Source organism: Panthera leo, chromosome B2 (genome assembly GCF_018350215.1).
Source record: "Panthera leo isolate Ple1 chromosome B2, P.leo_Ple1_pat1.1, whole genome shotgun sequence".
Taxonomy (NCBI): domain Eukaryota; kingdom Metazoa; phylum Chordata; class Mammalia; order Carnivora; family Felidae; genus Panthera; species Panthera leo.
Genome location: NC_056683.1, coordinates 15,026,227 through 15,038,854, shown reverse-complemented (window position 1 = coordinate 15,038,854; position 12,628 = coordinate 15,026,227). Strand labels below are relative to the sequence as shown.

General features: G+C 41.8%; 1 protein-coding gene across 1 annotated transcript in view; it reads right to left on the bottom strand.

The window, feature by feature from the left end:
• RANBP9 (RAN binding protein 9) overlaps positions 1 to 12,628 on the bottom strand; it is an 89,984-nt gene that overhangs the window by 68,671 nt on the left and 8,685 nt on the right. Inside the window, exon 2 of the mRNA XM_042937870.1 lies at positions 6,188 to 6,299. Coding sequence (XP_042793804.1) covers positions 6,188 to 6,299 — 112 coding nt within the window. The remainder of the gene's footprint in view (positions 1 to 6,187; positions 6,300 to 12,628) is intronic.

Here is a 12,628-nt window from a genome sequence, read left to right as displayed (position 1 = left end):
TCGAAAACAGAAGGAAAGACTTTTTAAAGCCGTTTAAAACTAAATGGGAAGAGAGGACTTATTTCTTTTCCTCACTCCCAAGAAATAATCCAGAAAGTCAGCGAGCATAGAAGGAACACTCTAAGGACTGCACTTTCTTATCAGCAGAAGAATTTAGGAACAGAACAGAGACTGGATTACCTGCTGGCTTCTCTTGAACCACTGGCAGAATGGCATCAATATTTTGTTTGAAAAGCTAAAAATACCACTCATAATAAATTATAATTCTACAAATACTCAAATAAAAAATGGATCACTTCTCACATTTAAAACTGACTGGATCTTCACTGCCTGCATTAGTATGGATAATCTAAAACTTGAATGAAATTCCTGCACTGAATGTACATTCATGAGACACAGCTTTGAGAAATTCATCTCGAGAGTCAACAATCATTAACAAGACCACAAAGTAAATATATAGCCTTAAATATGTTTAAAGTTTATTTAAATATATTAAAGTTATATAACTCCTAAAAAAAGCTATGCAGGTGACAGGTGATTTAATCTTGTTACAAAATGTATTCAAAATTTATTTTTTTTTTCAAAATTTATTTTTAAATTAACTACAAAACTTAGGCTCTTGTGTCCCAATAAATAAGCTTATTTTCCTGAACATACACAAATGTTTAAATGAAAATCTAAGGCAAAAACCAAAATATATTATTTCTTTCACTCAATAAAAGGCTTCCTTCAAGCCTTATTCCTTAGGCAATAAAGTACAAGTAACAATGATCACAGTCATATTCCTAATTTTCCAAGGCAGACCCAGAAATGATGCATATCACATATAAATTAAGAGGTAATTCATACTCAACTCATGCTATGTCATGAGAAAACATGCTGCATTTATCAATTTATCTTAAGACAAGTTCTTGGATCTAAATATTTATTTGCCTGCTCTAATCCTGGATAAACACACAGTTTAAAAGAAAATTAAATTTCAAATATAATAAACTCTCAGATGAGCACATATCGCTGCAAATGAAAAGTAACAGCTGCTCTTTCTGGTCCATCTTTACAAAGATGCTGGGATTTTAGGAATTTTTAGTTCTCTTGATACAGTTAAATACATCTCCAGAAAGACATTACTTGCCCAGTTAGCAATACGACTTGCTTTCCTTCATAAAGGAATCATGCTTCCCTGCCAAAAACATGGAGTTACACCTAGAATTTTGTTCAAAAAGTGCACCAGAAAGATGACTAAGATCTGCCCAAAGACACAACAGATTTGTCCAAGAAGAGAAGGTAAGTACTGTTTCTCATTCATTCATATGAATGCTGGCTATAAATTAGTTACTAGTACTAGAGTGACAGAAACATAAAATAGGCCCTTACCCTTGATTCTGCAGTTTATACCACTGGCAGGAAGTGAAACAGTATAGACATAATTACAGTCTGGCCAAAAGGTAAATGAAGATTGTTAAAGGCATAATCCTATTTGGGGGAGGAGAAAGTACCACGAAAAAGGAATCTTTAAACTAGGGTTGAAGAGTAATTAGTTAAGCCGGGCAAATGGGAAAGAGACAAGAGAAGGTGAATGTAAGAAGGAAGGAAAGAGGGGCCCCTGGGTGGCTCAGTGGGTTAAGTGTCTGGCTTCAGCTGAGATCACGATCTCATAGTTCCTGAGTTTGAGCCCCGCGTCAGTCTCTGTGCTGACAGCTCAGGGCCTGGAGTTGCTTCGAATTCTGTCTCCTTCTCTGCCCCTCCCCTGCTCATGCTCTGTCTCTCTCTCTCAAAATTAAGCAAACATTAAGAAAAAAAATTATGAAAAAAAAAAAAGAGTCTGCAGACAGAACTAGAAATATTTGGCCACATGCACAGCAAACTGTGGTACTACACTGCTGTCTACCCAATGCATTTTTCACAGATGCTGATTCTGATTAAAAACAGGTCCTTGTCGGGCACCTGGGTGGCCCGGTCAGTTAAGTGTCCGGACTCTGGGTCAGGTCATGATCTCACGGTTCATGAGTTCAAGCCCCACGTAGGGCTCTGTGCTGACAGCGTGGAGCCCACTGAGGATCCTCTGTCCCCCCTCTCTCTGCCCCTCCCCCACTCACACTCCCTCTGTCTCTCAAAAGTAAATAAACATTAAAAAAAAACAAACAGTTTGTTCCATCCCTCTTTGGGGTCATTTCACATTGACTCCACTCTGTTTCGTATCCTACTTTCTACTTTCTGGGGCTAATTTCCCACGCCTAAGCTTGCATTAGGTGGAAATGGAGATTAACTGGATGCCCCAGGTACAGCTTACAGTGCTCAGAAAAGAGATGAGGTAGAAGGACCTTGAATTTAACTGGCGTGAATGACAAAATGAAAACTGCCCTATGAAACTTTCCACTCAGTTTCGCCGTCATTCAGGATTTTTAAGTGTGTTTGTAAGTCGTTTCTTAACCACTTCCACAGTGGTTGGCAGATGATTAAAATCAAAATCAAGTAATTTTGGAGTTTGTTAAAGGGGGGGTCAGATAAGAACTCAAGATGCTTTAACAACATTAGTCATTAGGGAAGTGCCAATCAAAACCACAACAAGAAACTACCAGATACCTATTACAACGGCTACAAATTTGAAATAAAAAAAAAAACACCTGACAATACCGAGTGCTCCTGAGGGGGCAAGGCGCCAGGAACTCTCATACACTGCCGGTGGGAACACCAACTAGTACAGCCGCCTTGCAAAAACGACTCGGCAGTTTCTCATAAAGTTAAAAGTGCACCTAACACACGGTCCGGCAATCTCACTCCTACATATTTACCCAACTGAAATGAAAACTCAAGTTTGCACAAAAACCTATACATAAGTGTTGACAGCGGCTATATTCCTAATTGCCAAAAACGGCAACAACCCAGATGTCCTTCAACTGAGAAGTGGATAAGCAAACTGTGGTTGGCTCAACCATACAATCAGCAATAAAAGGACTGCTCTACCAGTATATGCAACAACAGGGATGAATCTCAAATGCACCATACTAAGTGAAAGATGCCAGAATTAGAAGGCTACATACGATGATTCCATTTATATGCCATTCTAGAAAAAGCAAAACGAGAGAGACAGAAGATCAATCAGTGTTGCCAGGGGGCTGGAGATGGGGAAAAATTGTCTACAAAGGGGTAGGAAGGAATCGGGGTGGGGGGGAGGAATGGTTTTGTCACTGATCCTTGAACTATGGTGGCCTTGGAACACCAGCCTCCCACCCCCTCCACCCCCCCTGCCGCCACACAGTTGAAAATCCTGTGTAACTTTTGACATGTCCAAAACTTAACTATTAACGGCCTGCCGTAGCCTGAAAGCCTTACCGATTACATAAACAGTTAACACATATTTTGTATGTTGTATATGTATGATACGCTGTATTCTTACAATAAAGTACACTAGAGGAAAGAAAATGTTATTAAGAAAATCCTAAGAGGGAAGAAAAAGAAAATCGTAAGAGGGAGCCTGGGTGGCTCAGTCGGTAAAATGTGCCTTTAGCTCAGGTCATGATCTCACGGTTTGCGAGTTTGAGCCGCGCATCGGGCTCCGAGCTGGTGGTGCGCAGCCTGCTTGGGAATCTCTCTTTTCCTTCTGCCCCTCCCCCGCTCATGCTTTCTCTCTCAAATAAACTTAAAAAAAGAAATCGTTAAGAGAAAGTATATTTACAGTACTATACTGCAGTTATAAAAAATGTCCGCGCATAAAGTACACCCATGCGGGTCAAACCTGTGTCATTCAAAGGCCACTTGTATATTGACTGTGGTGGTGGGTGCACGACTATCCACACCTGTCAAAATTCACAGACCTGCACACTAAAAATGATCAATTTTACTACACGTAAAAATCACCTAATTTTAAAAAGAGAGGAAAAAAAATGAATGAGGATCCCGGCAACAAAGAGATGAGACTGAAAAACTACAAAGGGAGTTAAGTCACACCACGAAGGACCCTGCTAAGAAGTTTTAGATTTTATCCTCCAAGCAACAAGCGCACCAAACAATCTCCCAAAGGGGGACAGGCACAACTGTGTCTGAAAGAACACTGACAACAGTCACAGACTGAAGTAAGACCGGTGAACCAACCACCTCGGTAATTTAGGGGACAAACGAGGGAAGCTGACTTAAGGCGGAGGCCATAGAGATGCAGAGTCAGTTAAGAGGAAGTTCTCAAGTTTCCAGCACGAGTGACACCACTGACCAAGCTAACCTGGAACGTGTGTGGGACACTCACATGCAAACACCGGGTCAGATGTATGGGGCTGGCGCTCGAGGGAAAAAAAAAAAACATGAGGGGCAGCTTTAAAGTTGAGACTCGTCAGGGCACTTGCAGCCATGAAAATATAAGGTCAAGATCATGCAAAGACAGAATATGGAGAATGAAAAGGTAAAGAGAAGGGCGCCTGGGTGGGTCAGTTGGGTTAGGCGACCGACTTCAGCTCAGGTCGTGATCTCACAGCTCATGAGTTTGAGCCCCGTGTTGGACCCTGTGCCGACAGCTCAGAGCCTGGAGCCTGCTTGGGATTCTGTGTCTCCCCCTCTCTCTGCCCCTCCCCTGCTCCCATTCTGTGTCTCTCTGTCTCTCAATAATAAATAAATGTTAAAAAAAAAAATTATAAAAAAAAAATAAAAAGAAAAGGTAAAGAGAATCCTGGGAATCACTGTGAGCGACAGCAGCATTAATGAGGTTGATGGTATAATCTGAAGTAAAAACAGAATTGGCTTACTGAGTACGCAGCAGCCGAGTAAAAAATGATTATAATCATGTGTCTATTTCAATCTGGGGTCTCTCAACCACTTTATCTGTGGCTTCTCTGATTTTATCTTTGCCCTGATCACCCTGGGGAAACTGAGGCAGTTAAATAAGAAGTTATCATGAATTCCAAAGTTTCTACTTCCCATATTGTTGACAATGAAATTATTCCACAAATAAAGAGGAATAATCTATTAAACATACTTATTTTGTCAGTTAAACACAGAAGAAGCACTAAGAGGTTAAATGATTCACTTCAAATACAGGTCAACTTAGTAAGTTTATCTTGGTAGTCGGACAAATGACTCTGGATGCTTTAAAGGATTTCTGGGCCCCTCCCCCGCTTGTGCTTTCTCTCTCTCTCTCAAAATAAATAAATACACTTAAAAAAATGGGGGGGGGGGGCGGTGCCTGGGTGGCTAAATAGGTTGAGCGTGTGACTTCAGCTCAGGTCACGATCTCACAGTTCCTGAGTTCAAGCCCAGCATTGGGCTCTGTGCTGACAGCTCACAGCCTGGAGCCTGCTTCAGATTCTGTGTCTCCCTCTCTCTCTGCCCCTTCCCTACTCGCGCTCTCTCTCTCTCAAAAATAAACATTAAAAAAAAAATTTCTTTTTTTTTTTAAAAAGGGACCTCTGGTACCACAATGAAGTTATCCGGAAATACCAGAGGATAGATCCAATGATTCAAGGTAATTAGTTCTTAATCAGAGATATGCACCAAAATTTCCTGCAAAGCTTACTCAGAATGCCCATCTTGCCTAAGCTCTGCTTCTGAAAATAGTGATTTAGGAACTTTTAGGATAAGGCCCAAGCTACTACGTTTCCAATAGTGCCGTAAGTGACTCTAATGTATACACACACAGAACACACTGATCCCAAGTTGAAAAGCAATGCTATCAAAGTTGCCTCCAGGATCTAGGTGGAGTTCTCATTTGGAGGCCGTTCCACCACATCCTAATCCCTGCCAATCACCTCCAGCTGAGAGCATATAAACATACACTTCCCTGATCTAAACCCAAAAGTTAAACTCCTAACCCCCATAAAATACCTATGAATCACCGTTTGGCCTTGGTTAACTAGCTCTGGGAAGATTTAAATTCTCAACAGAATTCAGACAAAGGCAGTGTAAGGCAAGGCATGGAAAATGAGTCAGTCTCTCTGTCGTTTAATTCCAATTCTCCAACTTAATGACAAACCCACCAGAGAAACTTTGTTATTTCACCAACTCAGGTATTAGCTTCAACCAGTATTTAAACAGAACTAGAACTACATCCAACCTGCTACAGTGGAACGTTCAGATCCTACTTGACCGATTACCAAAACTTCCAAGATCCCCGTTTCCCAGTTACATCACAATTATTATAAATCAAGGCAAAATAATTACGCAAGAACAGCCAACAATTTGTCCCACCAAAATTTACACTTACCCATCTCTTCCCTTACTGACAATTTTTACTTCAAAATAATAGATCCCACAGGCTGCTGGTATTGGGTGCGTGGCACGAACGGACGCTGCATCTTTGGGGGTTTTACCATGACCTGCACAGGACACAGGAAGGGGGGGAGAAAAACACCTCACATGAGATATTCAACAAAAATCTTACACAATTCAGGAAAAATACAGTTTTTAGAACGATATATACATTTCTGCTCCCATCAGTACATATAAAGACTTAGTGAAACATTTATTATCGCAAATCGATATGCAAAACAGCCCACGTTAGCCCCGGGACTTTTCACACTATTACTAGATTTAATACACTTCAAGAATCTGAATACACAGAACCTACCAAACTAAATAGGGTAGACTATATTTTAAGAGAAAAAAAAGGCTGCATTTGAAAAAGATGAAATTTTATTAGATCCAAATTGCATAGAATTTATACTATTCCCACTCTTTTGTCAAGTGGTCTATTTTTTAAACCTGAAGCATCTATATCAGAGTATTATTTTATTTAAAAAATTTTTTTTAATGTTTATTTATTTTTGAGAGACGAGAGAGAGACAGATTGAGAGAGAGACACACAGACAGAACATGAGCAGGGGAGGGGCAGAGAGAGAGGGAGACACAATCTGAAGCAGGTTCCATGCTCTGAGCTGTCAGCACAGAGCTCGATGCAGGGCTCACACTCATGGATTGCGAGATCATGACCTGAGCCGAAGTGGGACACTTAACCGACTGAGCCACCCAGGAGCCCCTCACAGAGTATTAGTTTTAAGTGAAGTTTTATATAATTAGATTGGACTTGGCAGAGCAGCTTTCTTATTTGAAGAATTTACAAGTTTTGGGCACCTGGGTGATCTCCTGATTTCAGCTCAGGTCATGATCTCATGGGTCATGAGATGGAGCCCTGTGTGGGGCTCCACACTGAGCGTAGAGAGGCTGCTTGGGATTTTCTCTCTGCCGCTACCTGGCTCCCCACTTCATGTGTGCACACATGCGTCCTCTCTAAATAAACATTAAGAAAAAAAAAAAAGAATTTACAAGTCTGTTCTTTGACATACTCTTATCATTCATTCTATACAAAGGCTGATCCATAAAATTTCTTTGGTCAGTTACAGCCTACTGAGAAGTAGATCTAAACTCTAGTTGTATTTTCTTTCTCTCTTTTTAAAGAAAGGAATCTAACACCATACCACTGCTGAAATCTTTAGGGAATCTGTTAGCTAATGGCTTTTAAACTTTTTAAAATAGCAATTCCTCAATTCTAATCCAGGAGGATTTCCTTCCCTCACAATCGCCTCCCCTGTCCCTTGCCCAAGACACAAATTAGCCTAAAGCTAGCATGTGAACAAAATCAACTGAGCAAGATATGCCCAAAAAATCACAAAAGAAGAAAAACATAAGTTGATGGCAGAAAGTACTCAAGAGTGAGACAACTCTCCACAATCCCCAAAAGGACTGAGAAACAACACTCTATATTTTTCAGTGTTAAATATGTTTCCCCCAGTACAAACTTAGGTCATTACCCTTTAGTCACACTATAATATGACCTTCATGGGTTGCAAACTTCCCGTTCTCAAATGTACCATGTTTCAAAACTAAATGTCTTCTTCAAACAGAAAATTCTCTCTTAGCTATACAATAACCCTCACACACCAATGAGACAGCTTCCCTTACCATACTTACACCTTAATCAAATTACATCATTAAACAGGTAAGCTTACACTAGCAAAGCAAACTAGCATGTGTTCACATGGCCCAAAAGAAACTGAGTGATCTCAGACACTCCTTTCTGTTACCATGAAAACCTGTGTCCACAGATCTCTTAAGTATGTACGTTATGGGCAAAAGTGGTGACCACTGACAGGTGATAAAATTGGTGAGGAAGATACAAATGGAAGCAGCAATATACCGATGCCCCTAAAACTGCTTTAACATATGTTAGCTAATAGATTTACATCGAGCTAGGCAGAAGGAAAACAAAACAAAACAAAACACATCAATCTGTAGAATGATACCAGTCAATTCTTAAAGAGACATTTAATAAATTACGGTTTCAGCAAAACTTGTTTTTCAGTAAGAATGTGTTCAAATAATTGAGTTGCCTGGGAAATGGTAGGGTGAACTAAATGAGCTTTTAAAATTCAGACAGTTAAAAAAAAAAAATTCTAAAGAAACCCTACCCTGATTAACCCTGGAGTCCTGAATCAACTTTTACTTTTAGTTTTGGTTTTCTGGAAGAGAAGTGACCAAAACTTTGAGGGAAAAAGTAGTCGCAAGGTATATATTTAATAATAATAATCAGGGTGCCAGGGGACTCGGTCGGTTAAGCAATCACACTCTTGGTTGCGGCTCAGGTCATGATCTCACGGTCCTGGAGTTTGAGCTCCATATCGGGCTCTGTGCTGACACTGTGGAGGCTGCTTGGGATCCTCTCTCTCCCTCTCTCTCTGCCCCTCCCCTGCTCCTGCTGTGTCTCACAATAAACTTAAAAAATGATGATGATGATGATGATAATAAATGACAATAGTCAACATACATTTAGTGTTATGTGACAGGCACTTCTCAAAGAGGACCATATTTGTTCACTCGTTTAGTGTTCAAAACAACTTCTGAAGTAGGTACTATTTATTATCATTTCACAGTTGAGGAAATTAAGGGAAGATGAAGAAACTCGCCCAAGATCATACTGCTGTGTGAGAATTCCAAACCAGGATTTGTGCTGGGATTTAAATTCAAGAGGTCTGATCCAGTGTGAGCTCCGAACCCACAGGAAGGGTTCAATGAGCATCCTGGGATCACTTCACTTGTATTCCTAGCTCCTATTCTTGCTACTTCTATGGGAAAAGAGAAAGAAAATTAGTATTTGAGGGTGAACAACCTCCCAAAGAATTAGGTGCTTTGGTATAGATTTTCTCCTTCAACATCTGTGAAACAGGTATCATTTAACCTCACTTTAAAAATGGAGAAACTGTGGGGCACCTGGGTGGCTCAGTCAGTTGAGCACCTGACTCCTGATTTCAGCTCAGGTCATGGCCTCACGGTTCGTGAGACCCAGCCCCACACTGTCACATGCTGACAGCACGAAGCCTGCTTGGGATTCTCTCTCTCCCCTCTCAGCCCCCACCCCGAAAACACACACACACATACATACATACATACATACATACATACATACATACATACATACATAAAGTAAAAATGGAGAAACTCTTACAGAGGTTGTATAACTTGCCCCTAATTAGTAGAGTCGTGTGTTAAATCCATATATGAATTAAAATGCCCTGGGGCGCCTGGGTGGCTCCGTCGGTTAAGCGTCCGACTTCAGCTCAGGTCACGATCTCGCGGTCCGTGAGTTTGAGCCCCGCGTCGGGCTCTGGGCTGATGGCCCAGAGCCTGGAGCCTGCTTCCAATTCTGTGTCTCCCTCTCTCTCTGCCCCTCCCCCGTTCATGCTGTCTCTCTCTCTCTGTCTCAAAAATAAATAAACGTTAAAAAAAAATTTTTTTTACACGCCCTACATTTTCCTCTTATACAAAAATAACTGTAAACTACACAATCATCAATCTTCCAGGTTCCATTATATTATGTTCTATTTAGACGCTGTAGAAAAATTCCGTAAATGCTAAAAGGATTGGTCTCATTTTTAAATTAAATTAAACTTAAATGGAAAGACCCAGGAAAAAGTTGCGATGTCAGACTAAAGGAGTCGTACTGTCTCCTAGGTAAGACTCGTAATATCAATAGCGAAGGGCCTATTTCTAGTAACTGCTCATCGGCAGGAAGCTTGTTACCTTAAATTCTGTCGTGACCAGACAACACTACTTCACACTACCAAAGGATAAACTTTTAAACCCACAAAGTCTTCAGCGTCACGTGTTTTCTATAGGATTCAGAGACAAAGTACAGTTACTGCTTCAAAACCGTAAGGTTAGCTCTTTCATTTCACAACCTGTCGATTCCTTTTAACTGCAAGGACAAGGTTTTGAGTTAAGCCCACCTCTCACCCCCCTCCGCTCTCCCAACGTGCAGTCAACTGCCTTTCTGGAAATATCAATCAGTCTTCCTAGTGCCACTATCCCCTCACACCGCTAACACTCCTCACCAGCCTCCCGTTCAGCCAGGAAAAAGATACACCACTGCCTGAAAACTCTGTCGATCTGGCCCGCCCCCCAGCACTTTCCACCGCCTTCCAGCACTGGCCTGACCAGTCTTCACCCAAACCATTCCCCCTAACTGGAAAGCTCTCCCTTTCCTCCTCACCTAGTTACAGCAGCTCGCCCCTTAGCTCTCCGCTCAACTTTTTCTTCCTCAATTACTCTTCCTCTAGCCTCTGACTGGGTCTAACCTCCTTCTTCTGTGCCCTCCTAGCAACACGTGTTCGTCCCATACACTTACACGCTCCACACTTACTTGTGATTATCTTATTGTTCTCACATTTTAATTCCCGGGCCTCTTTACTTCCACTGACCTCCTCCTACTCTAACTTCAATCATTCCTTCCTGGAGCCACACTCTGGATTCTGACAGCACCTGAAACTATTCCGCCTCAGAAACAGTAAATTCTAACGACGTGTGTTCTGCTACAAAACACGTTTCTTGAATACAAATTAGCTCACACGTACTTGATAAATACAGGAATGATGTCAGCACAATAAAGAAGTCATTTAGTTCATAACACCGCTTTTCCCAGTACATTAATGAATTAAAGAGCAAAGCCTAGCAACATGCAAAAAAACTCTCAAGTCAAAAAACCTGGGGCCCTCTACAAGTGCATTCCTACGGTGTCCAGTGTTCAGTGGCCTCAGGAACAGCTACACCTGCCAGGGCATTAAGCCATCTGGGGAAAAATTCAAGCGCGACACTGATCAAAAAGTACGAAGATACTCCCTCTTTGTTTATATCGGTAGGACTCATGCCTCTCTTGCATATTTACTTTACACTCTGTGTTATAATTCAATACTACTTTGTTCTGCTGCTCAAACTGCCCAGCCTCTGGGAGCTTTTTCATTTGGCTCCCCTGACATACCTCCATTATGTCGCTTCTTGCTGTTTGCTCTTTTCTGGCCCTAGAAGACTCTGGCGGCTCATCTTGTGTATTTCCCACCCTAGTCCTAGAATCAGCCATTCTCCAAGGAGCCCTGGGGCTCGCTCCTTTTACTGGCAAATAGCATCAGAACTACCAGATCGAGCTACCAGGTGTGCTCCTTGTTACTGGGGTGTCACTGCTTTTAGGCTTGCTCATTGACAAGAGCAGGGAAATATATGGATGTATATAAACCCTTACATGCACATACGTACATGTATACGTATGCACACATACACACACACACCCCCTACATATATCTACGTTTCTATATGTAATCATCTGTTTGTATTAAACCAAACATGAGGTCACGCTGAGGTCTCCAAGTTTATTACCACACAGATCATTCTAACCTTCTCTCTCTGCTCATCTGTAAAATTCCACCCCAACAGTAAGAAACGTAGCTCCCACCGTCCGCCATGCATTTAACTGTGCAGTTCCAGTACACGTGTATAATAGCGTCTGAATTGTTAATCCATATCCCCACGGGACACAACTTGATCAGTAAAAGTTCAGTGCTTTTGTAGTTTCTTTTACCTTTACTTTTACAGACTATCGGTTTCCAAAGTTACCTGGGGCAGCTCCTTTCCCCCTCTTCTCCAAGGCTATTCCATGGATTTTTAATAGTTAGACCGGTTTGTCACATTCTGCGTTTTATCCTGGGATTTCCCCCCTCTCTCCTAATACATTTTTTTTGAAATGTACAGACATTAAAGTCCACTCTTTATGGCCGTAAAGTTCTGTGGGTTTGATAAATACACAGCGTGATGTGTCCACCGTTACAGTAACGTGCTTTCACGGCCCTAGAAACCCCCTGTGCTTTGCCCATCCCCCCACTCCCCTCCCCTCACGCCCCCGACAAGCACTTACTTATCTTTTTACTATCTCTTTACTTCTGCCTTTTCCAGAAGGTCAGGTAATTGAAATCATACAGCACGTAATCTTTTCAGACTGGCTTCTTTCACTTAGCAATACGCATTTCAGATCCATATGTGCCTTTGCTCGGAAGGACAGCTCATTTCTTTTTATCACTGAATAATATTCTATTGTATGGATGTACCACAGTTCACCCATTCACCCCCTCAAAGACCTCTTGGCTGCTTCCCCTTTGGGGCAATTATGGGAGAAGTCGCTCGAACGTTCACATGCGGCTTTCTGTGTGGGCCAAGTTTTCAAGTCAGCCAGGTAGGAGCTCAACTGCTGGTGAAGCCACGTTTAGCTTTGTTAGACACCACCCAACGCTGTGCAGAGCGGCCGCATCACTTTGCGCTCCCGGCCCGGCAGTACGCAAGCCCCCGTCGCTCTCGAGTCCTCACCAGCAACTGCCATCGTCAGGTTTTC